A 26,953-nucleotide genomic window follows, 5' to 3' on the forward strand; every position below is an offset into this window, starting at 1 on the left:
CTTAGCAACGGCAACTTCCTTCACTCAGATGTGTACCTGCATTTGGTGACGAAGCCCATGTCCATGTGTTTAACTCGACAGCCTCAAGAGGAGCAGTGCATCACCTGACCACACACGTGACCCTGAAACTGCATCCTTTTACCTCGTACCACGCTCGCATCAACCACAACTTCATCAGCGCTTCAAGAACATGGTAGCGACCGCTCGCACAAATCGCTTAGAAGCCCTCCAATATCCGTTCTTTTGCAATGCAATGCTTTCCACTGGTAATACCGGCATCTCGAGCTTCGTCGTAACATGTGCTATGTGCAACTTCCCACAAAGGCCTCTGTCTTGACTCTTGGCCCGCAACTACAATAAAATTGAACGACGCTCAACGGGTCTCATAGCCTCTAAGCACCGATCCGCTGCTCGTCGCCGAGGTCGCACGCAACAGACTGACCAGCATCAGGCATGCGGATACTACTTGGCACCATGGTCTGAAATCTGGACCCAGATGGTGCTCCCTTACGGGCCCCTCCTCTGACTGGGCACGACTTCGTCGTGCTCCCTTGTCTCCAATCCAAGTTCCCAAAAGACCGAAACCCCACGAAGCGCAATCACTTTAGGCAGCATGCAATTCCCTTCTACAGTCAGGAGATATGCTTACTCGCGAAGAGGAATGGCGTCGCGGTGACCCTTTCACCTCCGCGTCCAATGGCAATACGGAGACTGCCAGCATCTGAATCACCGGTCATTCCAGCTCAACGGCAGTCGTTGCCCAGTTTACTAACTTCAAGCAATGCCATTATCGGGGTCTCTTGCAAATCCAAGCACAGAAAGGTATGCGTTTCACAGATTCGCTTCTTATGGACTAGGCAGTGCGTTCTTTGCTTACATCGCAATCCTGGACATGTCCAGCCGACATTCGGGATTGGCCGAGTTCGAGACAGACTGTGTCCCAAAGGATGTCTACTGGACATGAAATTCCCCGTTCATCGAGAGTATAAGATGGTAGTCCATCAGGGGCGGGTGGCAGTCATGATTCCCATCGAACAAGAGCCGCTTCAGCTTCGACGCCTGAGCAAATTGTATCTTTCAGGCCCTTACTCTCTTTTCGACATTGTTATTGCTGTGACATATTTATGACCCAGCACACCGCTCTTTACCAAATATGAGGCCTACTGTTGTCGCCGCCGCCCTTCTGAGCGTGGCTGCTGCCGCGCCTACGCGCTCTGCGGGCCTTGGCGACGATGTCGAAAGCTCGCAGCTGATGCAGGGCGTGGGGCCCGATGCTCGACAGATTGGTGGTCTGATGTCCGACGGAAGTCCCCACACCAAGGATGACCAGAGGCGTGGCATCACCGTGGGCGGATCGGACCTCATTGACGGTATTCTGACCATGGTCATGAAAGCATTGAAGGACAAGGGTATCGATATCTCCGTGGGTGAGAAGGACTCTCTGAAGGGTCTCATCGAAGGCCTCTTGCAGGGTGGCCTCGGGCAGGATCTCAACATACTCGGTAAACGGCAAATCGGTGGATTTCTGGGTAATTCCCGCGACAAGAACAGAAAGCACGACAAAAACCGCCGTCAGCTTGACGCTCTGACTGGACTCCTTGGTGGCGGCGGAGGCAGCGGCGGCTCAGGAGCCATTGACGGTGTTCTCGCGCTCATTGTTTCGCTTCTCGGAGGAGTTGGCGGCGCCGGCGGTCTCGGAGGCACACTTTCCGGAGCCACCGGGGGTCTTGGTGGAGTTGGCGGCGCTGGAGGTCTTGGAAGCACTCTCTCTGGGGCCACGGGGAGCCTCGGAGGAGTTGGTGGCGCCGGTGGTCTCGGAGAGACACTCTCCGGAGTCACCGGGGCCCTTGGTGGAGTTGGCGGCGCTGGAGGTCTTGGAGGCACTCTCTCTGGGGCCACGGGGAGCCTCGGAGGAGTTGGCGGCGCCGGTGGTCTTGGAGAGACACTCTCCGGGGTGACGGGAGGTCTTGGAGGCGCGACTGGCAGTCTTGGTAACCTGGCTGGAAATGTTGGAGGCCTAGCTGCGGGCTTGTCTGACACCTCTTCAACCACAGGAGCCCTGGCGCCTGCCACCGGTGCGGTCTCTGGTCTGGGAGGTATCGGTGGCGCTGGTGGCGACCTGGACTTGGATGGCCTGCTGAGCCTATTCGGCGGGGCTGAAGGTCTCACCAGCCTCCTTGGTGGTGGCAGTGGCATGGATGTTCAGGGTATTCTTGATCAGTTCGGTGGCGTTCAAGGACTGGGCGGCCTTCTCGGGCAGCTTGGTAGCCTTGATGGTCTCAAAAGCCTCCTGGGATTGGTTGGAGGCGCGGATGGACTCAGCAACCTTCTTGGTCAAGTCGGTGGTGTCGAACAACTCACCGGACTCTTAGGTGGCATCGGCGGTCTTGATGGGCTTGACGGTCTCCTTGGGGGTGCTGGCGGCCTTGATGGGCTTACCGGACTCCTGGGAGCTGTTGGCGGCGCTGGCGGTCTAACTAGCCTGCTTGGCCAAGCCGGTGGCGTTGGACAACTCACCGGCCTCCTTAGCGACCTCGGTGGTCTTGATGGCCTCACTGGTCTCCTAGGGGTGGTCGGTGGTCTTGATGGACTTACCAGCCTTCTAGGTCTGCTTGGCGGCGGCGAAGGGCTCAGCAGCCTGCTTGGTCAAGTCGGTGGTATTGATGGACTAACCAGCCTCCTTGGTCAAACTGGCGGTGTTGGCGGCCTTGATACCCTCCTCGGAGAAGTTGGTGGTATTGGAGGACTCACTAGTCTTCTTGGAGGTATCGGCGGTGTTGACGGCCTTACGGGACTCCTTGGAGGTGCGGGCGGCGGTCTTGATCTTGGAACCTTGTCTGGTGGCCTGGGCGGTGCTGCTGGAGGCGCCGGCGCCGCGATACCCTTCCTCTCCCGGTTGTCCCAAGACGCCCAAGGCGACTCCGAGGGCAGCGCCTTGCCTCCTCTTCCCTCGACAACCTTCAGCACTTCGATTGCCAGCACCCCTACGGCTACACCCTCTACCCCTGGTGCGATCAATGCCGCCGAGAACGAGAAGCGTCAGTTCGGTGGCTTGCTCAACAGCATCTTCAGCAGTGGTGGCAATGCTAACGCCGGTGGTGCATTGAACGCGGGTCTCGATATCAGCGCATCCGGCAGCAGCTCGGGCAGCATTTCTCTGGATGACGTTGCCAACGCCATCAATAGTGCATCGAACAATGGTGCTCTGAGCATTGAATTGGGTGGTGTCGCCGAGCCCGGTGATCTGGTCATTGATCTCGGCACGGTCACCAGCGGCTCTGGCGGCGCCGACTTTGACCTCGAGTCGATCTTCTCCGGCGGCAACGCTGAGGCCTACTTCCCCGGCATAGATTTGAGTGACTTTACGGGAGACTTGGACTTGAACAACATTGGCGGCACCATTGAGGGTCTTGTGAACCTTGGCCTCGGTGGTTTCCTGGGTCTCTTTGGGGCCATCGAGGCAGCCAAGGGCGGTGCTCTCAACTACGGTCTTGACGCCCTCCTGGGTGGTCTTGGTGGTTTCGGTGGCCTCCAGGGCGATCTGAACCCAGCCACTGGTGGTGCCTTGGACCTTGATTTCGGCTCACTCCTGGGTGGTCTGGCTGGCGGAGGTGGCTTGAGCTTTTCCGGCGGTGCCTCTGGCGGTGCCTCTGGTGGTGCTTCGGGAAGCGTAGGCGCCGGTGGCAGCTTTGGTTTCGATGATCTGTCCGGGAACGTTGGGCTCGGTGATCTTGACAGCGTCCTCGTCGGTCTCTCTGGACTGTCCGGAGACTTTGCGTCCGGTGGCCTCAACCTCCCTGGTGCCGCTGCCCAGTTCTTTGGGTCTATCGCGGGAGGCGCCGCCAGCACTGCCGGTACTATTGCCCAGGGAGCACTTGGAGCCTTCGCTCAGGGTGCGGGAGCTCTGGCGCAAGCTGGAAGCGAAATTGCTGGTGGAGCTGCTGACCTGGCTGGCGATATCGTCGGTGGCATAGCGGACGGCTTTGGCAGTGTTTTGGGAGGTCTTGGTGGAAGTGGCAGCGGAAGTGGTAACGGCGGCCTCAACCTCGGTGGGCTCCTTGGCCTAGGTGGCTCTGGGTCTGCTTCTGGCTCTGGATCCGGTGGTGGACTCTTTGGCCTCGGTGGCTCTGGATCTGTTGGTGCCTCTGGGTCAATTGGGGGCTCCGGCTCAGTTGGTGGCTCCGGATCTGCCGGCGGCTCTACTTCTGGGAGTGTCGGTGGCTCCAGCACCATCACTTTCGATTTTGGTGGCGCCGGGTCCAACGGGCAGCTCAGCAGCAGCTCATCCAACAGCGACGCCTCCTCGTCGTCCCAGTACACCTTCACACTGCCCTTCACTTTCAACAACAAGAAGGTCGATGGCGCTCAATAAGCAGGGCGGCTGTGTCAGCCAACTGCTGGAACGCAAAGATTGAGCCATGACAAACGCTCAGTTTGTGAGGAAAGTTTCATTTGTCTTCTGCCTGTTGTATCATAATCAAATATCATGCAATGTTCTTCATTTATCACCTTGCTCAGCTGCCGGACCAGTTCCCCAGACTCCAGTAGTTCTGCGTGTTTGCCTTCGCCTTGGGCACTTTGTTACACCAAGTCCGATCCCCGCGATTTAGCCTCGTTTAGACGCGCATTTCAATGCTGGACAGTGTCACTGAACATAGTCGACGTGATTGTGCCATTTACACTGCTGACAGCACCGCTGGCTGGTGAATGGGATTTCCGTGTTGGGGAAGAGCCCGCATTCTGATTGGCAGGTGCTAGCCAACGTCCCCTCATCGCTCAAGTTCAAGGCCTCCCACCAGCAACAAGACGGATTAGCACCATTGAAGACCAATGCGCACATGCTAGCAGAGGAAAACGTGCTATTCAAATATATGGAGTGTAATGCCACCCGGGCGGCTCTTCGTTGAAAACGCCCCCTGCCACTCGATGAGCTGTTGTGTCGCTGCCTTGCGCCGAATATGCCACCAATCAATCTATCGGTTCCCCAGATGCAATGTTGTATGATATGACCATGCAAGTGCCCATTCGGAACACTGAGACCAGACAGCCCGTCCCCCGAAACTAAGCCTTTCCCCCGCCTCCGAAGAACTCCTTCTCATTCAGCCTGAACGCAGCAAATCGTTTAGTAGGCGGTTCACCTCCGTGATCGCGAGACAAAGAAGCAGCAGCGGCAGTGGAGGGATTGTGTGGGTCGCGGGGACGCTTGGGGGGTCGCTCACCGGTCGTGGATAGAATGGCTTGCATGTTCTGCCAGCCCTCGGTGGCCCGTAACTGCGCTGCTTCGCCGACGTCGTGCTGGCTGGCCACGCGGCAGAGCAAGGCAGCCTCGGCCTGTTCTTGTCAGTCATGCCCACTGTGGGAGAAGCAAAGGCAGACCTTGGAAAGAATGCCCATCTGTAAGATGAAGCACAGGAGATGAAAATTGGACACCTCCTGCCCCTGCTTATCAGGTGTCTGTCCGGCGCCGAGTTTGAGGGCTTTCCTGGCAACAATCGGCTCCTGGCTCTCGCCAATGTACTCGCGGTTCTCAATAGGGAAGCCTGTTTGCGTGAACATGGGCTTGGGCTGCGCCGGGAAGCCGTGGGTTAGTGTGACGAAGAGATATTCGACGGGGAAGGATGGCTTGGCATTCTCCTGTACGCTGGCGCCGTACTCATTCACGCGCCGGTAGAAGACTTCGGGGATATAACGTGTGCGGCTGACCGAGCCATCATCCTCTTCTTCTGGTCGCACAAGCATGACGTTGGGGTCCGCCGAAGGCTCGACTATATCGGCGCGGACCATCTCCACCGCCGAGTTGGCCATTTGGTATGAGGATATCGAGATTTGACCCTCTTCGTCGCCTGTGATGATGCACGTGACAAAGTTGCTGCCGAATCTCCCCGTGTCGCTCCACTTGGATGGTTTTGGATACTGCGCTTGCAATCGTGAGGAGAAGCAGACTTCCAGCGACGACAGAAAGTAAGAGTCCGCATGGCGCTTGCATACCACTGACCCGTCTCCTCGCCCCGCGTCCAGCAAGTCAGTCCAGATGACACCGACTGGCTCGAGGCCGCACATTTTGGCGACTTCTGTCACGTCTCGCTGGTTCTCCCACACGTTCTGTGTGATCCCGTCCATCTCGTCGATCTGCGGTGGCTCATAGATTGCCTCCACCACAGCCTTCACGCCCAAGGGCACCTCTGCGTACTCCTCGTACCTTCCGTACAACAAGCCCAGTCGTTGCGCGCCCGTCTTCCTCCATGCGTCGATGAAGTTGTCGACGATTGTAGGCGACGAGAACTCGACGTGGTCCACCATGCGGAAGGTCTGCGGCTGTAGCGTGATCGCACTCGGCTGGCATTTGGTGCAGATACCCTCGGGCCAGGGGGCATGGCCAGACGGGCAGTCGTGCTTTACCCGGAAGAACGGCTCTACCAGAGGTGGTATGTAAGAGGCCCCGAGCTCAGGCTTGTTTGTTGCTGCGTTGACTTTCCGCAGGTGCGCGTGGAACGACGTGTACTTGATCTTCTTCTCTTCCAGGTAGCTGGCGTCAAAGGGGTCGAGAGGCTGGCAGTAGTCGCACATGCCTTTTGGCCCATGGCGGCACATTCGTCCCTTTCCCCGCGGGATCTTGCCATCTTGTCGGTCTAGCCGGTTATCAAGCTCTGACTGTCGGACAACCTCCCACGGTCTCGAGATTCGCTCGGGTTTGGCGCTGATGGGGGCATCTTCGGTCGGTAGCACGGGCTTGCCGTTGAGGCGGGCCGTCGTCGTCGTTTTCGAATTGCCATCCGACGTACTCTCTGTCTCGTCGGCGTGGGTGTAGTTCACAAAGAGGCAGTCGCCGTGTTTCATGCCCACCGACCCGACCTTGAATTTGGCCACTTCTCGAATGTCCTTGAAATCCTTGGCTGGGTTGCTGGACACTTTGACAGTCGACAGATCCACAGGATTCGGGAGTTCTTGCACCATCTTCTGCACGAGTTCGCCAAAGGTAGTCGTCGGTTCTACATTGAACCGAAACATGCCGTCTGGCCCTCTGCAACGGAGGAGCATGGTGGCGGGAAAACCAGGCTGTGATTCTGTGTTTATGCAAGGAAGAGCTTTGGATGATGTTCGTACCAAGCGAAGGAGTGAGAAAGGCAAAATGCAAAAAGGAAGTTTGGCTGGCTAAGGTAGAGAGAGACGAGGAATCGCTGACCAAACGACACGCGCTGGTGAAGCTTCCAGACTGAGCAACTCTGTGTGGGGCAACACGCTGTGACAGCTCTGTCCGGTCCCTCCTGCCTCGAGCGTCATCATCATGATGCCTGCAGCACGTCGGAACAAATATGCGCCGGTCATCCCTCCTTCGTCCGCGCCCCGGATCCGAAAGCTACGACTGCCGTCGGGGGAACATGTGTATTGGACACGAATGCCACTTGAATGTGGGAAAGTCAACTCATCAAACACGTACGCTGCCGCAAACCACCACTCCTTCCACCACTCTTCACATACGATTTTCCAGTGATTGTTTGCCAGCTTGATTGTGTCTGAACATTACCTATTGGAAAACACACAACACACAGCGCAGACGCCGCCATCATGTTCGACGTTGACTGGAAGGGCCTCGCCCTCCCTTTCGCCTACTTGGCTGTCCTCGGCGGTGCACTGGCTACCTTTTCGACCATCTACCGCAAGCGAAAGGCTGGTACATTTCCCCAAGCTCTCTCTGCAGCTGTTGCCAGCCACTGACACTTTGTAGCCCGCAGCGCAAACCTCGAGCCCTGGTTTGGGCCGCACGTCTCGCGCGACATCTACCTCACCCTCCTCCACATGCTCCCCGAAGACCCCAAAGACGAGAAGGCCACAAAGATCCCCGTCACCATGGTCCGTGCCGCGCTTCTGCGTCGCGCCATCGAGGACCTCCAGCGTCTAGTGCAGATCCGGTCGGCCAAGCAGGCCTGCAGCTCGCTGCTCCAGAGAGGTAGCGTCGGCGATGACTTGTGGCAGCGGTTCCAGCGAGCCGAGTCGGAGATGCAGGCGGAACTGCAGGATGTGGTGCGCGAGGCGAACGCGCTCTCTCCTCAGTGGGGACAGATCATCTTTCAGTCGGCCAACGAGATTCTTCTAAACGATCGCATGAAGGAGCAGATTGACGAGATGCAAGACACCGTTGAGTCTGAGAAGGCGTGGTGGGCCAAGCGCAAGGAGGAGATTGGGAGCGAGTTCATCAAAGAGCTCGATGAGTCGGAGAAGAGCTCCACGACGGACGAGCCGGTGTTGGTCACCACACCCGAGAAGAAGAAGAAGGCGACCGCCAAGGCATAAGGGACCAAGGCGACCGCTACGACACCATGACATGCATAGACCGAGGCGTTGGAGGTGTTATTCTGGCACTGCTTGGAATGGGAGGACAAGACTGGATCAAGCCTGAATGCATAGGTATTGAGAAAGTCAAAAACGGAAGAGAAAAAAATGAATGCTATATATGATATCTCTCTTGATAATGCAGCCGGGATGCCCTGGACGCCAAATGCTAATGCAGACCGAAACCACGAAACGTGCCAGCAGGCCAGAAAGGGCGCTTGCCTGCCTGCTTGCCTACTCCCTTACCAGGGAGCGTTCTTTCGCCTCCACATTTCCTCATCCTCTCTCAATCGCACCATCCTCGCCTCCTCGGCAATCTCCTCCTCCGTCTTCAAGATGATTGGGCTCTCGCAGCCTCGGAGTCCAATGAAGCGCCCGATCTTCCTGCGCTTCTCCTCCAAGGGTAGGTCAGAGCGCCAATTGATGGGGCAGGGGTACTGCCGCGACAGTGTCGACGGGGTGCGCTGGTGGTAGAAGCTCGCCAGGCCCTCGAGCTGGCTGTCTGTGAGGAGCCAAAAGTGCAGGACGGATTGGGGAAAGGCAGGGTGCACCCAACCAGTATTGACCTGGACAAGAGGCGACAGGCAGAGACGCATCTGCGATAGCTTGTGCGCAAAGGCCGGGTTGGTGGCAATGCGCCGTTGCACGTACTCTGGGTGAGTCTCATAGGGTTGTGGTGGTGGTGGTGCCTGCTGCTGGGGCGCCTCGTGAGGCTGCTGGTGGGATGGCATCTCGCGGCGGAACATGGTGGGCCGGCGCGTATTGATTGATGATGAGTGTTTGGAGTGAACAATTGATGCTGTGGATCGGGGTAGCACCAGGTTGGTCTTAATGTCAGGTTGTCGGCTTCTCACTGTCAATGTAACTACGGCGGTGATGGGTGATGGGTGACAGTGACAGTGGTGATGATGACGATGATGATGTGTAAGTCAAGGCGGTGGTGTCCAAACAGAGCGAGGCAAGAGATAAATGAATCGCTGAGCCGGGCGGCAAGGACAGGTCATGCATGCACGAACGAGAACGATGATGGACTCGAGAGACACAATCCGAACTGCCGCATACGGCCTTCTTGCATGCGCGCGAACGCATGCGCCATCGACGCACCCGCCGCACGCGGCAGACTTGACTGACTGACAGGCTGGCAAGGTAGCTGGCAGCTGGCCGGGCTGACGAACTAAAGGACCGCGAACAAAAAAGAACGCTTTCAATCACCAGACCGCCTCTTTGTGGGCGCGCCCACAATGGCAGGGCGCTTCTCTTTGAGACGGTCTTGTCTCTGGTGCATGCTGTCTTTGCGCGGTCCTCACCAGTCAAAGGGCAAAGACGAACCCGGACCATGCTTTCGCTGGTGAGACAAACAAAAACAAAAGTGGACATGGGAGGCACATGAAGAAGAAGAAGAAGAAGTGGCCCACGCTGGCTGAGTGGCTGGGGGGCAGCCGCCATGAGGTCCGTCGCAGCAAATCAGATTGGATTGGATTGGAATGCCACGTCTCTGGCCTGTCCAGCCGACTGAGACAAAAAGCGTCAGGTTCCGGAACAATAGCCGGGAACGAACAAATGAGCACGCATCGTCGCCGTTTGTTCGTTCGTTTCGTTCATTGTCCTCGTGGTGCCACCGAGGGCCGCTCTCTGTTATTAACTAATCCATGCCCTGCTTGCTTGCTTGTTTGCCCGCACCCCGCGCATCCATGATACATCTGTCTGTGTGTATGTACACATGCCTTTCGCCGTCTTTGATGCCCGATGGCGATGGGGCGCTGCTGGGCAGCCGACGGGAACACACATGGCCTCGTCTCGCAATCACAGCCACTTCAGTTTGGCCACATGGTCCGCCTTCCTCTTGCTGCCTTTGACAAAGCCGAGGGCTCTCAGTTCGGCCAGAGCCCGGTAGAATAGCATGAGCACCTTGCGCTCGTCCTCCTCCTCCTTGCTCACTGCGGCGTGGAACGCAGTCCACAGATCAGCTACGTTGATGAGACTCCCCGTCTCTAGATACATTTGGTACAAGATGGACGTTGTCGGCAGAGTCGGCTGCACACCGTCGTGGCTTTCTTGGCAGCACTCGCAGGCCAGGTAGTCGCTCGGTCGAGCTAGGCTGCGCTCAAAGACGACGCGGGGACGTGGCACAAAGACGTCTCGCGATGGCGCTTTTGAATCGTAGAGCCAGCTCTCGGCAAGGAACACCTCGTTCGGTGGCACCACGTCAAGGTTGGCCGTGATCGCTGCTATCGTGTCGTCGACGATGCGCGTCATTTGTTTGTCTTCCTCGCTCAGCGCCATCGTGTCCTTGCTCAGGTGAACTCGCTGTCTGATGACTGTCGTCCGGACAGTGGTGTTGTGGCCGGTATACTTGCTGTGAAGCGATATGCCTTTTGATTCAGCCTCCTTTTGAAGAAGAGTCAGCTCGGTGGTTAATTCTGTCAGCCTCGTCAGAAGCGCGGCGTGGTCTGCCTCGCTCGAAGGCCCAAGTCTGAGCTCTTCGTCACCGTGCCTGTATATCTCAATGACCCTGCCGATGAACAAGAGCAAGGCTCTAGCATCCATTCGTCTTACACGATCTGTAAATTGTGCCATGGTGTCATCCGCCGGCGATATCCCATTCGTCATCATTTCGACGTACAATTGGGGAAAGTTGGTGCTTCCGGTGCTCACGGCTCGAAGGACCTCTAGACCCCGAACCGCGCAACTGACCCATGTCTGTCTCTGAGCCGCCGCCCTGGAGCCACAGTCCGTTGCCAAGTTTGCAACCTGCTGCACGAAGAATGCGCTCAAATCATCCACATCGCTCACGTCGCTCTCAGCAATGACTTTCTCCAGTGCAATCTGGAAGGAAGAGCTGTACTGGAGGGCTTCGACATGCTCGGCCTGGAGCGCAGGAGCGCCGTGATCTGGAGCGGCGAGTATCGGGCTGAGTGCATTCGCGTAGAAATGACACATGTATGCATACTAGGCGAGTCAGTAAACAGTCCACGTCAGAAGCTCCTGCATGGCTACTGAGACAGCGTGCACGACAATGTTCCAGCCAGTCATCATGTGAGGAGATGAACGCCCCTTTGGGGGAAAAAGTCGACACGAGGTGCCAGCCACGTGAGAGGGAAAAGCAGAGAAAGGTCCAGGGCATGGTGTCGTAACCTACCTTCAACGAGCTCACAAAGGATTGGATGCCTGCCACCTGATCCTGCTGCCGCTCCAGCATGCTGCGAAGCAGTGGCCCGGCTATTCGAACTGGCACATCTGCTGCTGCTACGGCAATCTTGAAAACAGTCTCCAGGATGCTACCCGACTGCACGGCGTCGAATTGCGCCCCATAAATCTGCTGGCAGACCGACTTGAGCAGGCGCGCCTGCAACAACTCGGTCGATGTTGCGACGCCAAAGAGCAGCGTGAACGGCACGCGCGAGCGCCATGCGCTGCGAAAGTCAGTATCTTCGGTCATTGTCTAGATGCAAGATAGCCCTACTTGAAGAGCGGGATAAGATCACAGAGGAGTCCGCTCTCGAACCCTTCGCTGTCTTCAAACGCGACGAAGATGTGTTCACAAGGATCGGTCTTGATATACGCATGCAGTGCCTCGAGATCGTAATCTAGATATTGCCGGCGGATCTGGCAGGCTCAGTCAGCGCACGCCTCGACAATGATATGATGTCCACTTACATCTTGACCATTGGTCATCTGTAAATTTTCTCCAGCGCTGTCGCTGTTCGCATCGGTGACCTCGCGGATAATCTTCTTCAGCATCGCTCTGAGGCTGACCGCCTCGGATGATCGTAACCTGACAAACTTGCTCTTGGAGGCCGCCTGTAACGATTCTGACAGCTGCTCAAAAAGAAGGTTCTGCGAAGCTAGGTTTGACCCCGTGATGATAAAGGCTGATGGAATCTTGTCGTCTCTTGATACTCGTCAGTACGTTGATGCTCAGCATTATGGGTGCCGCGCTCGACTCACGCAGCTTCCTTGGCTTCTCCCACAAAGGTAGCTACCTGGTCCAAAGTCACCGAGTTCGACTCTCGTAAAGCATCCTGTCCAGTTCAGTTTCATATTTCGCTGAGCCTGATAGTGCCAGCTCATACCTGAATCCGGTTTTCGACTTTGCCCCAGCTCTCGCGATACAACTGCGCCCTCAATTTGACGAAATCGGGCTTCTCTGCACCATTGAGCAAAGGGACGAATCCCAGAATTGAGTCCTCTGTCGTTGAAGAGGCTCCTTTAGTCTGTTTTGACACCCTCCGCTTCTTCGATGGCCGCCCTGGGGTCTCCCCATTCTCAGGATCGAAGATGTATGCTGCCTATGACAGTGTCAAAACTGGTCGTTGGATTTCGGCGAGAGCGCCTACCTGATAGTCGTGCTGAGCAAGCAGGTCGGTGTCTCCTCGTTCAGGATTCATTCTGCTCGCCGTGGTGCTCAACGATCAGTAGTCGCACGTTGAGTCGACCACGTCCATGCGGTGAGACGCGTTTTGGCAGCTGTGACGCGTGGTGTGCACGGTGTACAAACAGTAAATGCACAGTGTTTCAGATGCTACAACCACGCGCAGGAGGGAAATGGCGCACTGTTTAGTTCACTCCCTGCGACAGCTCGTTATTAGGACACTGAATGAATGACCTGGCGTTTTATCCAAGCTCGGAGAACCATAATTTGCTAGCGTAGGAGAATTCATATACAGCCAGACCCCGTAGCATATTTCAACAAACCCATGCTCATCTATCCGTTGCTGTCTGGCTGGCGGATGAATGAGATGCCTGCATCGCCCACGCCCTCCCTGAGAGGAAGCCATCACCAACACGTTGCCGTGCCCTCCATGCGCGCTTCGCTGCATGCCAGCGCTTACTTGTACACGGCCCGTTCGCTACCTATCGTTTCGGCCTTCAAAAAAAGTGAATCACCCGGAACGCCCAATTCAATCACACGGGGGAATACCGCCACATGCCCACGAATGTATCACCGCCATACTCTGTTCAGATCGGCCGGACTCTACGCCGTGGCCTCGACGGTACTCGCCTCCTAGCATAGGTTAGCAGTGAACAGCCAGCCACTCAGCAAGCCAAACTTACTGCTTTCGTCTCGCTGTCCTCCTTCTTCTCCGCCTCCGACTCGGGCTGTGCAGATAGGGTCCTCTCCGACTTGGGCTGCACGGACAGGGTCTTCTCCGACTCAGGCTGCGCGGAGTCGGCCTTCTCCGCATCATCGGCAGACTTCTCAGGCTCCTTAGGTTCCTTGCTCGCATCGGTCTTTTCGCCGTTTGTCTTCTCCTCAGTGGGGGACTCCTTTGCGCCGTTGACACCATTTGCCGAAGACTCGTCGCTGGCCAGGGTCTTATTCCAGCCGTCAAGCAGCTTCTGCGACCGGCTCTTGAACTGGTACTCCTCCTCGTGAGGGATGGTGGACAGCTTGATGATCTGCTTCATCACCTTGTAGATCCTCGTTTCCTTGATGACCACAGCCTCGAGCTTGGGCATATTCTCGAGCATCGAGATGTACTCAGCCATTGATTTCATCTCCTCCGCCTTGGGCGGCGCATCCTTGGACAGAAGTCCACGCTGAAGCTTGTAGCGGAGGTACAACACTTCCTTTTGCTTGCGAGCCAATCGCTCCTCGGGCGTGTCCTGAGGACCGTCCTTCTTGTCGCCCTTCTTTTGCTTCGTCTTCTTAGCTGAGCTATCCTTGGCTGCCGAGCCATTGTTGGCTTTGGGTGTGTTGGTCGACGTGTTCAGCTTGATCTTGGGCTTTTTGACGGAATCGCTGCGCTGCGGAGTCTCGTCTTCGGCCTTGCGCTTCTTCGTCTTGCTCTTGACGCTATCCGCCATGTCGACGTCGTCGTCGCCATTGCCCTTCTTTTTGCTCTTCTTGGGAGTAGCGGCAGCAGCAGCCTTGATGGCCGCGTCCTCCTCCATCATTTGCTTGTGAGCGTCCAGGACCTCTTTGTAGTGGTCCAGATCATGCTGCTCGACGGCCAGTTCGAAGGCGGCCCTAAGATCCTTGCGAAGCTTGGTGCCCTTGTTGATTGTCTCTTCGGCAATTTCGGCCGTCAGCGGCCCTTGAAAATCGGTGTTGACAACCCAGCCACTGGATACAAGTTAGCGATCGCATTCTCTACCAGTGGAAATGAATACTTACAACTCGTTCGTGTGCAGGTACATGACAGGGAACTTCCGATCGCCGACGCGCTTACCGCCATCGGCGTAGTTCTCGTTGTACATTCCGTCAGCTTGTTTCGCTGTCGTGGGTCGGTTCGCCTTGAGCTGATCAGGAAGCATCTCCTCATCAATCACAACGGCGGGCCAATCAGGGTAGCCCTTGAGCTTGACCAGGAAGTGGTCACCAGGCTTCGCGTCCAGGTAGAAGACCTTGGCTTTCGCGCCCTTCTTGCCACCGGATTTCTTGGCGCCAGTCGACTTCCGCCGATTGTTATTCGCCTTTGCGGGAGTCTTATTCGCGGTCGTGTCAGCCAGAGACTGGTCTGCGTCGAGCATAGAAGCTTCGCCAGCATCAGGCATCTCGCTGTCCTCCTCGGCGGCAGGCTTCTGCTCTTCTTCTTTCGACTCGCGATCGTCCTTTGCAGGTTCTTCTTTCTTATCTGTAGACGCGCTCCGATTAGCTTGGGTTCACCATGGTTTAGCGTGGCGAGTGTATGGGCGCGACGCATGATAGAGGTGTTCTGATGCAGTCACGCCAGGAGAACAACAGTGCGCGTCCGACCAATGCAACCATAGGATGCGCTTACCTCCCGTCTTGGCTTCACCGTCCTTGCCCATTTCCTGCTGGTCTGGTTTGGGTTCGGTAGCGGAAGCGTCCTGGCCTTCGGGCGCGGGTGCCGCGACGTCGGGCTTCTCAGTAACTTGGTCTGCCATGATGGTCGCGTCGAAGTTGCAAAGTCAAAGCGATCCTGTGATGATGGCGCGCTTCTGAGTGGTGATGGCGCGTGGCGCAGAGAGCTTGATTGAGCTTGGGCGGCGCGAACTCGCTTAGCACGCGCGCCTGGTCGCGTTCCTCGGGCGAAATTTCTTCGTGCTCGAAGGAATCCAACAATTGAAATCCGCGATGCGCGATAGGAGATGCTAAGGAGGTGATTATCGAGGGGTGCTTCGTCCACAGGTTTGGTGCGTTGGGCGGAAGGTGATGGCCTTGCAGTGGGTGACGAAAGAAAAACACTCGGGGAGCGGAAACGAAGGATGGCGACTGGCTCAGGTATGGTAGCCACCGACCTGCGCCATTGGAAGAGGGAGAAATCACTGCTCAACGTCACCGCAAAGTGGGTCACGTGATGGGTGTTGAACATTAGTCTTCCGACGCGACGTACATGTCGGATCGCGAGGCAGTGAATCGAACCTAGACCATGCGCGTTCGAAGTTTCATCCTTTATTCTCGCTCCCGGCCCCTTCTACATCAATCTGCCATATGTCGAAAGGCGACGCAGCCAGTTAACGCGTCCTTGGTCCTCCTCGGCACCCCCCTGAACCAAGACCTGATGCGGGGGCCTATCTGTCAGCTTCCGCCTCAACAGCATTGTCGCACCACCAGCGGTCCACATAACCGCTCATTAGACTGGGAAACTCTCCTCAACTCGTACATCTTCCGCGTACCGTTTTCATCGGGCGCAAACGCCTATTCATAGCCCTAATGTAGATGATCGCCTAAGATGACGCCGTGTCCAGCCCTCCATGTCGTACGTACACAGCCTGAGCTCCCATGAGCGCGCGGCTAAATCGCGTCTGCCCTTCTATTCATCTTCCTCATCCTCCTCCTCATCGTCCACGTCCATGCCTTCGGCGGCAGTCACGGAGAACTCTCGCTCCTGGTCGACGCCCACATAGCTGTCGCTCATCAGGTAGAGCTTTAGTTGGTGATCTCCAGCCGCAGGAAGCGTGTACTCAAGCTTGGTTTTGAGTTCCCTGCCAATCGTGACTCTCTTGATAGACAGGAGGTTCTTGGTCTTCTCATCGCCAACGACAAGCCACCAACTCTCCATCTTCTTGGAAGGGTAGAACGGTGCATGAACCGTGGTATCGACCTCGCCTTCATCCTCCTCATCGACGTTGCGCGTAATTTGCACACTGAGGTAAGCAGGATCGCCTGCGGCAATGTCTTCGGGATCGAGAACCTCGTACTCCAACTCGAGGTCAGGGTACCTGTTGTTGATGAACTCGGCAGCTTCCTGCAGATTCTTGTCAGAGAAACCTAAGCTCTTGACGAGTTTTCCGTGGTCGGGGTTCTCTTCTGGGTTCATTGCCTCCATGAAATCAAAGATGTCCTTGATGCTGCGAGACTTATTAGCGTTTGACTTTACACAAGTGGAAAAGGGCACATACTCATGGTCGTTTGCCACCTTGACAACCTCAGGTGTGAAGTGAGGAATCTGCTTGAGAGGGCTATCCCGATCCCACATCGCTTGTACCACCATCTGCGACATCTCCATGGCGTTCATGGTGTTTAGGTGCGCATCCGATGACAAGATATCAACCATGGCGCTCAGCAAGCTCAGCACACGCGACAGCAACACTTCTTGATCCTTGGACAAGTCGATGGGAAGCTGCATGCGTGAAAAGTGAGCCTGCAACAGAACGAAAGCCTTGAAGTGAGGCGAGTCGAAAGCGGGTTGCGCCATCTTGACAGGTACGCGGTCATAGATGCGCCGAAGAATGCCCTCCTCGTGATGCCTGATTTGAATTGTCTCAAATTCCGTAGCAGAAGTGACAATTTCCAGGATCCCCTTGAGCTTTGTCCTCGCGCTGAGCGACAGGAGGAAGGTTTGCATCGTAATGTACGAGATGTTGTAGTAGGCCGCAATCATGGCGGCATTCTGTGGCGATACGGAACCATCCTCTTCATCAAAGTCGATAATCTTGGACTCACCCAACTCTCTCAGCGTGGTCTCCACAAGGTCGGACATGTAGTTGCTCAAGTCATCGTGCGTGGTGCCCGTCAAGCTGTAGTAGCTTGGATTGGCAAGGAGACGGCGGTAAAAGTAGGTGAAGGTCGTCCAGTTGATCGCGTCGTCGCCAGACTCAATCATCTTGGTACTGATCTCCGTGACGAAGGCGTCATGGAGGTAGTTGTGCAAGTGCGATTCCACAGGCAATGCTTCGTTTAGGAACTTTTTGTAGTACTCGCGCTTGACCTGTGGCAGCATGAGAACGCCACGGCCACGGCCCTCAGCCGAAGGTCGCAGCGCCTTGCCAAACATTTGCAGAACCTCGCTGAGCGGATAGTCGACGTAGCGGTGCTCGCGGCCCTCGAAGTACTGCGTGCCCATGACGACGACCAGGTGTGCTGTGCTGTTCAGCTCCCAGCAGGTGTCGCGCGACGCTACCAGCACCTGAATGCCTCCATTGTCATACAAGTACTTGACAATCCTTCGATCATTGTGGCTCAGAGCCTCGTGGTAATAACCGACACCGTAGGAGAGGGACTCGGCAAGCGCCTCCTCGTGTACCCGGCTAGTGAGTTTTTGGAGAGCCTCCTTGTCCGCGTGAAGAAAGCGATCCTCGTCGTCGTCTACAAGGCACGCTGCTAGAAGGTCACGAGCTGTCTGCCGGGTCTGCTTGCGCGTCGGCACAAAAACCAGAGCGGGCTTGTCTGGCGACATTTGCGTGATGGCCAAGTATGTCGGCTTAGCCATGGCCAGCATGAGTGACGGGAAGTGAGGGTTTGTAAAGGTTTGGACGTGTAGCTCGAGAGGAACGGGTCGGACGTGAGGACTAAAATTGAAGATGTCGTGTTTCTTCGCGTCAATCCACTCGCCAATGTCACGGGCGTTGGCGAGCGACACACTCAGAGCCACAATCCTCAAAGAAATCTCAATCTGGGTTCGGATGTAGTGCATACGAGAGACGATGATCTCGTACACATAACCTTGGGCCCCACCCAGTAGGTGAACCTCGTCAGCGATAAAGAGTCCAACGGTCTGGATGTTTTTTCGGCGCTTCCATTGCCTGGATAGTACGTCCCATTGTGTAGGCGTAGCTAGAATCAAGTCACCCTTTTCCAGCAACTTGATGTCCGTCGCCGTCTCACCCGTCAGCTTGACAATGTCTTTGCCACCTCCTAGTCCACCGAGGCGCTTTTGCCAATCTTGCAGACGGAAGTCGATCAACTCCTGGAAGGGTGCAATGTACACTGCGCGTCCGGCATCAGGCTTGGTCCAGTGTCGTAACAGAGCAAACTCCGCGCAAACAGTCTTGCCGCTGCCTGTCGGTGCACCGACGAACACATTGTTATCACTCTTGTATAGCGAAGTGAAGGTCTGAGTCTGAATCCGATTGAACTCCTGCCAGTCAGGATACAGCTTGGTGTAGCTCTCAATCTTGAGGTCATCCACAGCGACGGGTTGCATCCTGAGCAGTTCGGTGTGAGGAGGGAACTTCTCGGGGAGAAGGAGCTTGTGGAAAGGCACCGCTAGCTTGGTCTCCGCATGCATCCACCTATCCGAGACAATGGTCACGAAGTAGTTGGGGGGCATAGGGTCGGTAATTGGTACAGTGAAGTCGACAATGTGTTCGTTGGCATCGGATTCGACATAGTCCTTGCGAAGTATGAACATCTCATGATGGAGGATATCCTCGCCGTCGCTGTCCTCGACAAGTATCCAGAAGCTCTCGCCCGCGCCGTGGATGCCATCATCCCACTCGAAGTTAGGGGTGATGGCCAGCTCGACCCGAATCATGGACCGCGTCATTGGCTGGACCTGTGCCTGCACTTCGAGGCGTGGGAACTTTGCGACCAAGCCGCATACAGTCCGACCGGCCCTGGGCATGCCCAGCAGCTCACCCATGCGTGGTGGATCAAGATCGAAGTAGTTCTGCCACGGGACGTCAATCCGCTCGGATTTCTGAACGATATCCCGAGGGCATGAGGGAAACTGGCGCAGTGGTGTCATAGTAGGCCACATGCGCTTCTCTGCCATCTTGCAAAGGTCTAGCGCTGTCTTAGCCACGGATGCCCATCCTTTCTTCAAGGTGATCTCGAAAATGGCGCGGAGAATACGGCCAGCGCTCTGAGTGATGTAGACCATGTCAGCCATCAATGCTAGACCGTCAAGCTGGAGACGAGAAATGTATGCCTGCAGGAGCACATTAATCTTCGCATTCGGCTCTTCGAGCGACTCCTTGACAGGTATGGGGACACGGCCAAGCAGCTTAGCTAGTTCAAGTTTCTCGTCTTGTCGCACAGGAATATACTTGAACTCGGCGCTCAATGCGAAGACACGGAACAGCTCAATGGTCGTGATAGAAGGTTGAATGTGGTTGTTGTAGGCTTCCATCGAGACAGCGGTGATGTAGTAATGCGACGCGATGCGGCCAAGCTCAGTGGACTGCAGACGCCCAGTCTTTTCATCGTACTTGACAAGATTGGTCTTCCGGAGCACCATGGCAGCAGAGTGTATAAGATCCACTCGCTTTTGCTCCAATGCTGGATCATCCTCGTACTCGGCACCGACTTGGTACAAACCTGGTGAACGCAGCATGCGCACGAAAAGATACGTGTATCCGAGCCACTCTACAGCATCATCGCGTGTCCGCACATTGCCCAGGACAATCTCAGCGTTGAGGTTGTCGACCAGTTTGCTGACAAACTGGCTTTCAATCGGGAGCTGCTGGTTGAGAAGGGAGAGATAGTACTGTATCTCGTTCTGAGTCGTGATGATGATACCTTCACCATACGTGTCGAATTGCGGTCGACCTGCACGACCCAACATTTGCAGCACGTCTTGGGGACTCAGTTCGACCCAGCTACCCTTTTCAGGGGAGTAGACTTGGGTGCCCTTGATGATGACTGTATGCGCCGGCAAGTTCACTCCCCAAGCTAACGTCGCTGTGCAAACGAGGACTTGGATGGCCCCCTGCGCAAACAGGTCCTCCACATCAGTCCTGTCAGCGCGGCTCATACCAGCGTGATGAATGCCAAAGCCGTAAGGAAGTATATCCTTGAGATCCTTATCGGAGGCCTGGTTGGATGCATCGTTCAGAATCTCTCGGCTACCGGCATCGTGGCGCAGGATCTGGTTGATTGTCTCCTCCTCAAGAGCCTTATCGCGTATATAACGGGCTGTTTTGGCGGTTTCCTTTCTCGAATGAACGAAGATGAGCATCTGGTTGCGGTGCTGACCAACATGCTCAATGACCTTGTTATATGTGACATCGTTCATCGTCTTGAGCTGCTTGATTGGCTTGCGATCCGTCACGCCAATAAACTCCTGGCGCAGAGGACAGGGTCTGTAAGTACCATCAAAATGGAACAAGCCCGTATCGACATCGACCCGGAGGAAGCTGGCGACATCCCGATAGTTGGGCAGCGTCGCCGACAGACCGACAATGCGCACGGCCTCTCCAGTAGCTTCAGTCTTGCGAATCGTTCGGCTGACGATGCTCTCCAGCACAGGACCACGGTCATCATGGAGCAAGTGAATCTCATCAATGATGATGAGTCGTACGAGGTTGGTATAGGTCAGGTCGTTGGCTTTGCGCGTGATGACATCCCACTTCTCTGGGGTTGTCACAATGATCTGTGTCTCGGCGATTTGCTGCTTGGTGAGTTGACGATCGCCAGTCAGCTCTGACACGCGCACGCCGTAAGATTCGAGTCGCTTGCCAAAGTTGCCAACCTGCTCCTGTACCAGAGCTTTGAGTGGGGCAATGTACACAATCTTGAAAGCATCAAGATCGATCTCGCCCGTCTCGGGATTCCTGTACTTGCTCAGCTCTCTCAGTATCGTCAACATGGCAACATTTGTCTTTCCACTGCCGGTGGGAGCGCAGATCAACATGTTGCCATCGTCTCCAAAGGCCGAGGGGTAGCATTTCGACTGGATCTTGTTGAGCGACTTGGCAGTGCTGAAAGGGGTCCGTGACCATTCGGGCATGTCGGTGATGGGTATTAACGTGTCAGCGCCATCCGATCGCTTCTTTGGTGGAGGCACGTGAATCTCTTCATATCCTTTGAAACTGCGCTTCGTGGAGCCTTCAGGTAGCCGCACTTTAGCATTGGTCATCAGGTGGTTTCCTTGGTCGAACACGAGGTTGTCGAGGTTGACCGTCTTTCGTGGTTGCAAGCCACCAACAAGATGCCCTTCGTCCTTTGCTTCCTTGACCGCTTCGGCATTGAAGGATGCTGGCACATCAATGTCCATTTTGATGTCCATCTTTCCCCTCTTCTCATCTGTTCCCTTGCCATGTAGCTCGTTGAGAATCCATTGCAGGCCTTCTGAAGTCATCTCGCGCTCTATCGTCGCTCGCTCTTCGTCGCCCTCTGCGCGCGCGAGCTTCGTAAGCCAAAAAACCTTCTCTCTGTTCTCGACGAGCTTTTGTACAAGTTCGTGGTGTTCAAAGTCGAATAGTTCCATCAAGTCGTTCTCGATCTCTCGCAAAGACTTGTCTTCACCTTCGGGCTCATCAGCTTCTCCAGACAGAATACGTAAAGCCTCCTTGGTTTTGTCGGTCTGCTCGTGCGCGTCTGGGTACAGCGCACCGACCTCGCGTTGCAGCCAGAAAGCATCAATGTCGCGAGCTGGCACTGCTTGCTTGTCTTTACTCTTCTTATCAGCCACTGGGGCCGAATCCAGAATCATCTCTTCATCGGCACCCATGGCGTCGTCTTTGGCGGCTTGCACTGCATCGGCAGCCTCGTCGTCCTCATCCTCATCTTCCGAGGATTCATCGCGCACCTCGTTCACCATTTCCTCCTCATCGTCCTCGTTCTCATCGAACGCTACGGCAACACCCTCGCGCTCATCAATCTCGCCATCGCCGGCGCCATCCATATTAACGTCTTCCTCATCATCTTGTGCATCGTAGTCGGTGATCTTCTTGCCTAGGTTGACAAGTTCGTTGAACTGCTTTGGATTCATCGTCGTGCCTAGGATGTCGTCGATTTCCTTCTTCTTGTCGAGATCCTTCAGGTCGTCGTCTTTGAGGTATTCGAGCGTGGCGTCTGCCGCGCTCGCGACAACCTCGTGTGGAACATCGCCAAGATTGCTCGCCACGATGGTCAAGATGAGGTCAAATGTCGCACGAGTGGCGTTCGTTCGCGGCCGGTAGGTGATTCCTTCGATGAGGGCATCATTGGTTCCAAGAATGCCCATTCCTCGCGCCTGGGGCGCTTCACCCTTCCTTTTCCTCTGTTCACGCAGGAGCACATCCTCGCCTTCCTGTGCGGACCCACGCTGGATTCCTGCCGCGCCGCTCTGCTTCTTGGTTTTGGGCGCTTGTTCTCGCGCCACGCGCGCGCCCATGTCTTTGATGCTGATGTTGTTGGCGATCGACTCGGGGTCGCCTGTGGCCTCGTCGGTTCGTCGCGAGACAAACCGGCGGTCCGCCTGGAGAACCAGGTTGGACATGGCCGAGTACTTGTACTGCGACACATCGCGTTGTTGGTCGGACATGATGGGCACGTCGTTGTGAGGTTGGAATCGAGATACGGGAGGGTTGTCTGTGTCGTCGACAGAAGCTCAGTGAGCTCAATTTCGAGCTTTAGGCCACCATATATGAGACTTGCGCGCTCGATATCGTCGCGGTCTCGATAGTCCAGTCGTTTTCCCTCCGAGTGAAGAAGCTGCAGCGTAGCAAAGTGATCGTCCCACCACCGCGAATTGTTTACAGCAGCATCATGGAGGACGGTACGTAAATTTCGACCTAGCCTTGCAGGCAGCTGAGACTAGCTTGTTGCGGGTTAGCGTGTTTACGCCACATATTGAGTTACTCACTAGCCACATATCGACATTTACAAGGTACCTGTATGAGGCAAGATCAAATCTAGCTTACTGCATTTAAAAGTAGTGGTCAGGTCTGATTGCTCGATTATAGCACGATTATTTATGAGTCAGTATTTACGAGCTGGTCCTCAATTCCCTGTTTCCTGCTGGTGTGATGATTCCGAATGTCGACTCTACCTGGTAAGCTTTGATTAGATATGGGCTTGACCCCTGCTGTTGCTTCATCACCGATCCTCAACGCGTAGCGCAGAATGTCCGGTCAACCAGCAGTACCATTCACATTATTATGCAACGACACCGCATGAAGTATGTCTGCGCCTGATAATTCGATTGAGAAAATCAAGGCCGATCTCGAGCCGTACATCAAGCCTCGGGAGCAGGTCAACTACATCCGCCGGATCATCGCGCTCCATCTCGCCGCATGTTCTCAGGATGCCCCTGCAAACCAGCCGTTGGTCCTAGCAGGAACGTCTCGCGATATCATTGCGCCGTCGCCAAGCGCCAAAGGCTTACATCGCGAGTATTTCGAGGCTCTCAAGGCCAACGTTGCTGCCAAGATTGACATGGACGACATGGTCCAGCAGAGACCTGCGACACCTGAGCGGGTGCCTCCACCTCCCTTGGATCACATCAACCCACTGGAAGAGCGTGTGGCGACGTTGAAATTGGAGGAGAAGAAACGAAAACTCTCCATTGTACGCAAGTACCTTGACCAGCTTGTCGACCAGCCGGCGGCTTCGCCAGCTTTCTTGGACACGGATGAAATCTTCCGGGGATGTCCTCGACTACCCAGTGTTCCTCAGGACTTCCTCAACGACATCGCCTCAACAGGCGACGGGGCCGGCACAGATCTCGAGGTTCAAGCACAGCGGCTTGAGAAGATTGTGTTGAGATCGAAATTGCAGTTGCGGCAGGAGGAGAGGCTACTCCAAGAAGCCAAGGAGCGGTCACGCGACAGACCCGATGTCATCAGTAACGGCGCCAGGCTGGTGGCGCTGAGTGCTACACGCAACGAGCTGATTACTTGGATTGAAACAGAACTGAGCACGGCGTCTGCCAACGAATCCAGACATGGCGAGGACGGAAGCAGTGGCCGTCGGGAGGCGGATCAAGCGACGATCAATCACGGGCTTTCCGACATCAAACAGAAATACGAAAAGTATCTCGCACAGAGAACGCGGCTACTTGAGCTCGCCCAATACCAACCGCAGATCTCTACCAAGCCAGAGCTGAAACCAAAAGAGACGCAACCGACTACCAAACCACCCACTCAGCTTGTCAATCACTTATTGATACCCTACATTGAGCGCTTGCTCGCGTTGTCGAGAGCCCAGCGGTCTTCCATTGCGCACAAATCACATCTCAAAGCCATGCTGAGCAAGCAGACGAAAGACGCTTGCCAGAGCCTGGGTCATCTCGCTGAGGAAAGCCAACTCCTGCCAGCGTATCCCATGAAGGATTCCCAACGGAGGCGCTCGGGATTTATCGATGACATTATGAACAAGAGGACCGACGCGCCGGATATCACGAAGAGGATTAAGCCGTGGATGTTTGCATCTGATTCGGCCAAGATTGTGAACTTGGAGGCCGTGGCAGAAACGATGGAAGCAGGCCAGCTAGGCTTGGAAGGCTCGATCAAGGCTATATCTGAGCTGGAAAGACTCTTGGGTTTGGCTAAGGTCAAAGAAGAGGTGGAGGCTAAGGACGGTCTTGCCGAGGGCAATGTGTCAGGGGCCGACAAGAGACAGGTCAAGCCGGAGAATGGTACAGGTGATGTTTGGTCTGTTCTGCATGGAAACCTCGGCCTCATCGGCCAGGAAGATTGTATATGAGATAACTCTGTCATTGCAATTCACTCAAGCCTTGCAGTAAAGAAGGTTCTGCCTTCGCTCAACGCCTCTATTGTCCGCAACTCCACGTCCAATAAACTTGCCCTCTTATTTCACCGAAACAATTGATGATATCCTCACCGATAGGTCCAGCATGGAAAGATGCTCGTCCGCACCATCGACCAAGCGCTTGTCGATCTCCGAGAAGACAAGGACGATCTTGTTCTTTTGAGCGTCCGGTATCGACTCGTCGCCAAGAATTGCAGCGTACAGCTATGGAGGTCAGCCTGTGTCATGGCACTGAAAGAAGCGGTCCTTGACTCACCTGGTTCACGACCTGGCCAGCGCTCCAGCCATCCGCTACCATATCCTCGACAACCTTCGCAATAGTCTCATAAGCTTGCGCAGTACTCGTAGGCCGTAGCGCGTCCACCAAAGTGTCAATAGTCGCGTCGGGGATGACGCCAGCAATGTCCTCTATGATCTTGACCGTGACGGCCTTGGTGTCCACATTCATCGCCTCATCGCCATCTCCGTCCTTCTTCGCAAGTGCACCAACCAATCGAGCTGCACTCTGTAGATATGTAATGGCTTTTCGCAAGTCACCCTCGCTGCACCTGATCAGTGCGTCAATGGTACCATCTTCGACAGTCACACCCTCCGCTTGGGCGATCAGCTCCAACCTCTTCTTCGCGTTCCCCTGGTCCAGGCTCTTGAATCGGAACTTGCTGCATCGACTCGCAAGAGGGTCGATGATGCGCGTTACGTAGTTGCAGATTAGGCAAAAGCGCGTGATCTTGCTGTAGGTCTCCATAGTCCTTCGCAGCGCGCTCTGGGCATCTTGTGTCATCGAATCGGCTTCGTCCAGAATAATGATTTTGAACGGTGGGCACGGGTACTTGCTCTGGTAGCCAGCGGGCGGGTTGGTGAGCTGCATACGGGCAAAGTCCTTGACTTTCTTGCGGACAATGGAGATGCCACGCTCGTCCGAGGCGTTGAGTTCCAGCACGCGTGATTTCACCATTTCAGGGCCGTACAATTGCTTCGCAAGGGCTAGTATGGTCGAAGTCTTGCCTGTACCCGGCGGGCCGTAGAACAGCATGTGTGGAAGCTGGAACATGTTAACTAATGCACCCTATGCACAGAGGTCGACCCGCACATTCGAGGACTGGAGCGTCCTTTGGAGAACGGTGACTGTGTGATCTTGTGCGGCAACATCATCAAGACTCTTGGGGCGGCTGTGGAGCGGTCAGCACTGTACCAGAGGTATGATCATGGAAGTACCGACTATTTCTCTACCCAAGGCTGGTTCTGCGTGTCCACCTTCTTCTCCGGCTTCAAGCTTGACGAACCACTGGCGGCGGCTGCCGCTTTCCTGGCCTTAATATCGAAGAAGTTGGACATTTTGACGTTTGATGTGGGTGATGTCCGATTGAGTACGCCGTGTACGAAATGACGAAGGTTGAATTTCATTAACGCGTCAACGCCTCGACAGCGCGTCTGGAATTGCGGGGCGTGCCGATTAAGTTGGAGCTGCGCCGCGCCGTGCCAGGCAAACCTTGTGGCGGCACTGGCGGGGCACCGCCTGTACGGTCAGCTTAACTACCCTGTAGTCAGTCAATCATCTGCAAACGTCGAACATGCTGGCAAAATTCACAGTGTTAAGTATTGCTCATAGCACTTTGAGCAAGTCAGTACATGCTGTTGAGTGAAAAAAATCACTGTAGATAGCACCAATATGTTAATTTGTATGTCGGTTGACCCTTTTGAATCCGTCAAGCAAACGTGGCAGTAGCCACTGCATGAATACCCTACATGAAATGAGCAACAGGCACAGCGCCCGGGCACGTCAAGCAGAAGGTCAGATTTGGGTGTGACATGGCGTGCCATCCATGAGCTGTTTCCATGTGTTTGACAATTTAAAGCAAAACAACGGTTGATTGCCACCTAGGCTGCTGACGCTCTCCGTTGAGCAACTTGAGCCCCGCCCCGGTTGGCGCCGCTTGGGCTTTGACTTGCCATGTCAGTTGAACTCACCAGTCGCTGACATTCACACGACACTTGAGTCTGCCAGGCAGGTGCACT

At 55.4% G+C, this 26,953-nt stretch overlaps 9 protein-coding genes across 9 annotated transcripts; 3 read left to right on the forward strand and 6 right to left on the reverse strand.

Annotated features, from left to right (window-relative positions):
- Positions 1-1,153: 1,153 nt before the first annotated feature.
- Positions 1,154-4,372, forward strand: J7T54_006265 (uncharacterized protein; the record flags this gene model as incomplete). Its single annotated transcript, XM_051505613.1, has 1 exon — positions 1,154-4,372. One exon carries the CDS (start codon positions 1,154-1,156, stop codon positions 4,370-4,372), a length of 3,219 nt encoding a protein of 1,072 aa, XP_051366782.1.
- Positions 4,373-5,061: 689 nt separating this feature from the next.
- Positions 5,062-7,038, reverse strand: J7T54_006266 (Nuclear protein localization protein-like protein; the record flags this gene model as incomplete). The annotated part of the gene is made up of 2 exons (XM_051505624.1): positions 5,062-5,331; positions 5,377-7,038. 2 exons carry the CDS (start codon positions 7,036-7,038, stop codon positions 5,062-5,064), a joined length of 1,932 nt encoding a protein of 643 aa, XP_051366783.1.
- Positions 7,039-7,566: 528 nt separating this feature from the next.
- J7T54_006267 (Translocation protein-like protein) lies at positions 7,567-8,292 on the forward strand (the record flags this gene model as incomplete). Its single annotated transcript, XM_051505635.1, has 2 exons — positions 7,567-7,672; positions 7,727-8,292. 2 exons carry the CDS (start codon positions 7,567-7,569, stop codon positions 8,290-8,292), a joined length of 672 nt encoding a protein of 223 aa, XP_051366784.1.
- Positions 8,293-8,573: 281 nt separating this feature from the next.
- On the reverse strand, positions 8,574-9,077 carry J7T54_006268 (beta-xylosidase; the record flags this gene model as incomplete). The annotated part of the gene is made up of 1 exon (XM_051505646.1): positions 8,574-9,077. One exon carries the CDS (start codon positions 9,075-9,077, stop codon positions 8,574-8,576), a length of 504 nt encoding a protein of 167 aa, XP_051366785.1.
- Positions 9,078-10,134: 1,057 nt separating this feature from the next.
- J7T54_006269 (Origin recognition complex subunit-like protein) lies at positions 10,135-12,719 on the reverse strand (the record flags this gene model as incomplete). The annotated part of the gene is made up of 8 exons (XM_051505657.1): positions 10,135-10,843; positions 10,955-11,280; positions 11,471-11,744; positions 11,795-11,937; positions 11,989-12,223; positions 12,280-12,353; positions 12,405-12,620; positions 12,669-12,719. The coding sequence occupies 8 exons, from the start codon at positions 12,717-12,719 to the stop codon at positions 10,135-10,137; spliced, it is 2,028 nt and encodes a 675-aa protein (XP_051366786.1).
- A 587-nt stretch (positions 12,720-13,306) lies between these two features.
- On the reverse strand, positions 13,307-15,183 carry J7T54_006270 (PWWP domain; the record flags this gene model as incomplete). The annotated part of the gene is made up of 4 exons (XM_051505668.1): positions 13,307-13,336; positions 13,387-14,398; positions 14,450-14,909; positions 15,057-15,183. 4 exons carry the CDS (start codon positions 15,181-15,183, stop codon positions 13,307-13,309), a joined length of 1,629 nt encoding a protein of 542 aa, XP_051366787.1.
- Positions 15,184-16,052: 869 nt separating this feature from the next.
- Positions 16,053-22,709, reverse strand: J7T54_006271 (Pre-mRNA-splicing factor-like protein; the record flags this gene model as incomplete). The annotated part of the gene is made up of 1 exon (XM_051505679.1): positions 16,053-22,709. The coding sequence occupies one exon, from the start codon at positions 22,707-22,709 to the stop codon at positions 16,053-16,055; it is 6,657 nt and encodes a 2,218-aa protein (XP_051366788.1).
- Positions 22,710-23,347: 638 nt separating this feature from the next.
- Positions 23,348-24,871, forward strand: J7T54_006272 (uncharacterized protein; the record flags this gene model as incomplete). Its single annotated transcript, XM_051505690.1, has 1 exon — positions 23,348-24,871. One exon carries the CDS (start codon positions 23,348-23,350, stop codon positions 24,869-24,871), a length of 1,524 nt encoding a protein of 507 aa, XP_051366789.1.
- Positions 24,872-24,976: 105 nt separating this feature from the next.
- J7T54_006273 (replication factor C) lies at positions 24,977-26,272 on the reverse strand (the record flags this gene model as incomplete). Its single annotated transcript, XM_051505701.1, has 4 exons — positions 24,977-25,141; positions 25,194-25,979; positions 26,064-26,106; positions 26,157-26,272. The coding sequence occupies 4 exons, from the start codon at positions 26,270-26,272 to the stop codon at positions 24,977-24,979; spliced, it is 1,110 nt and encodes a 369-aa protein (XP_051366790.1).
- Between the last annotated feature and the right edge of the window lie 681 nt (positions 26,273-26,953).

The sequence above is a fragment of the Emericellopsis cladophorae genome (genome assembly GCF_022114955.1).
Source record: "Emericellopsis cladophorae strain MUM 19.33 chromosome Unknown NODE_1_length_1489480_cov_119_871856, whole genome shotgun sequence".
NCBI lineage: Eukaryota > Fungi > Ascomycota > Sordariomycetes > Hypocreales > Bionectriaceae > Emericellopsis > Emericellopsis cladophorae.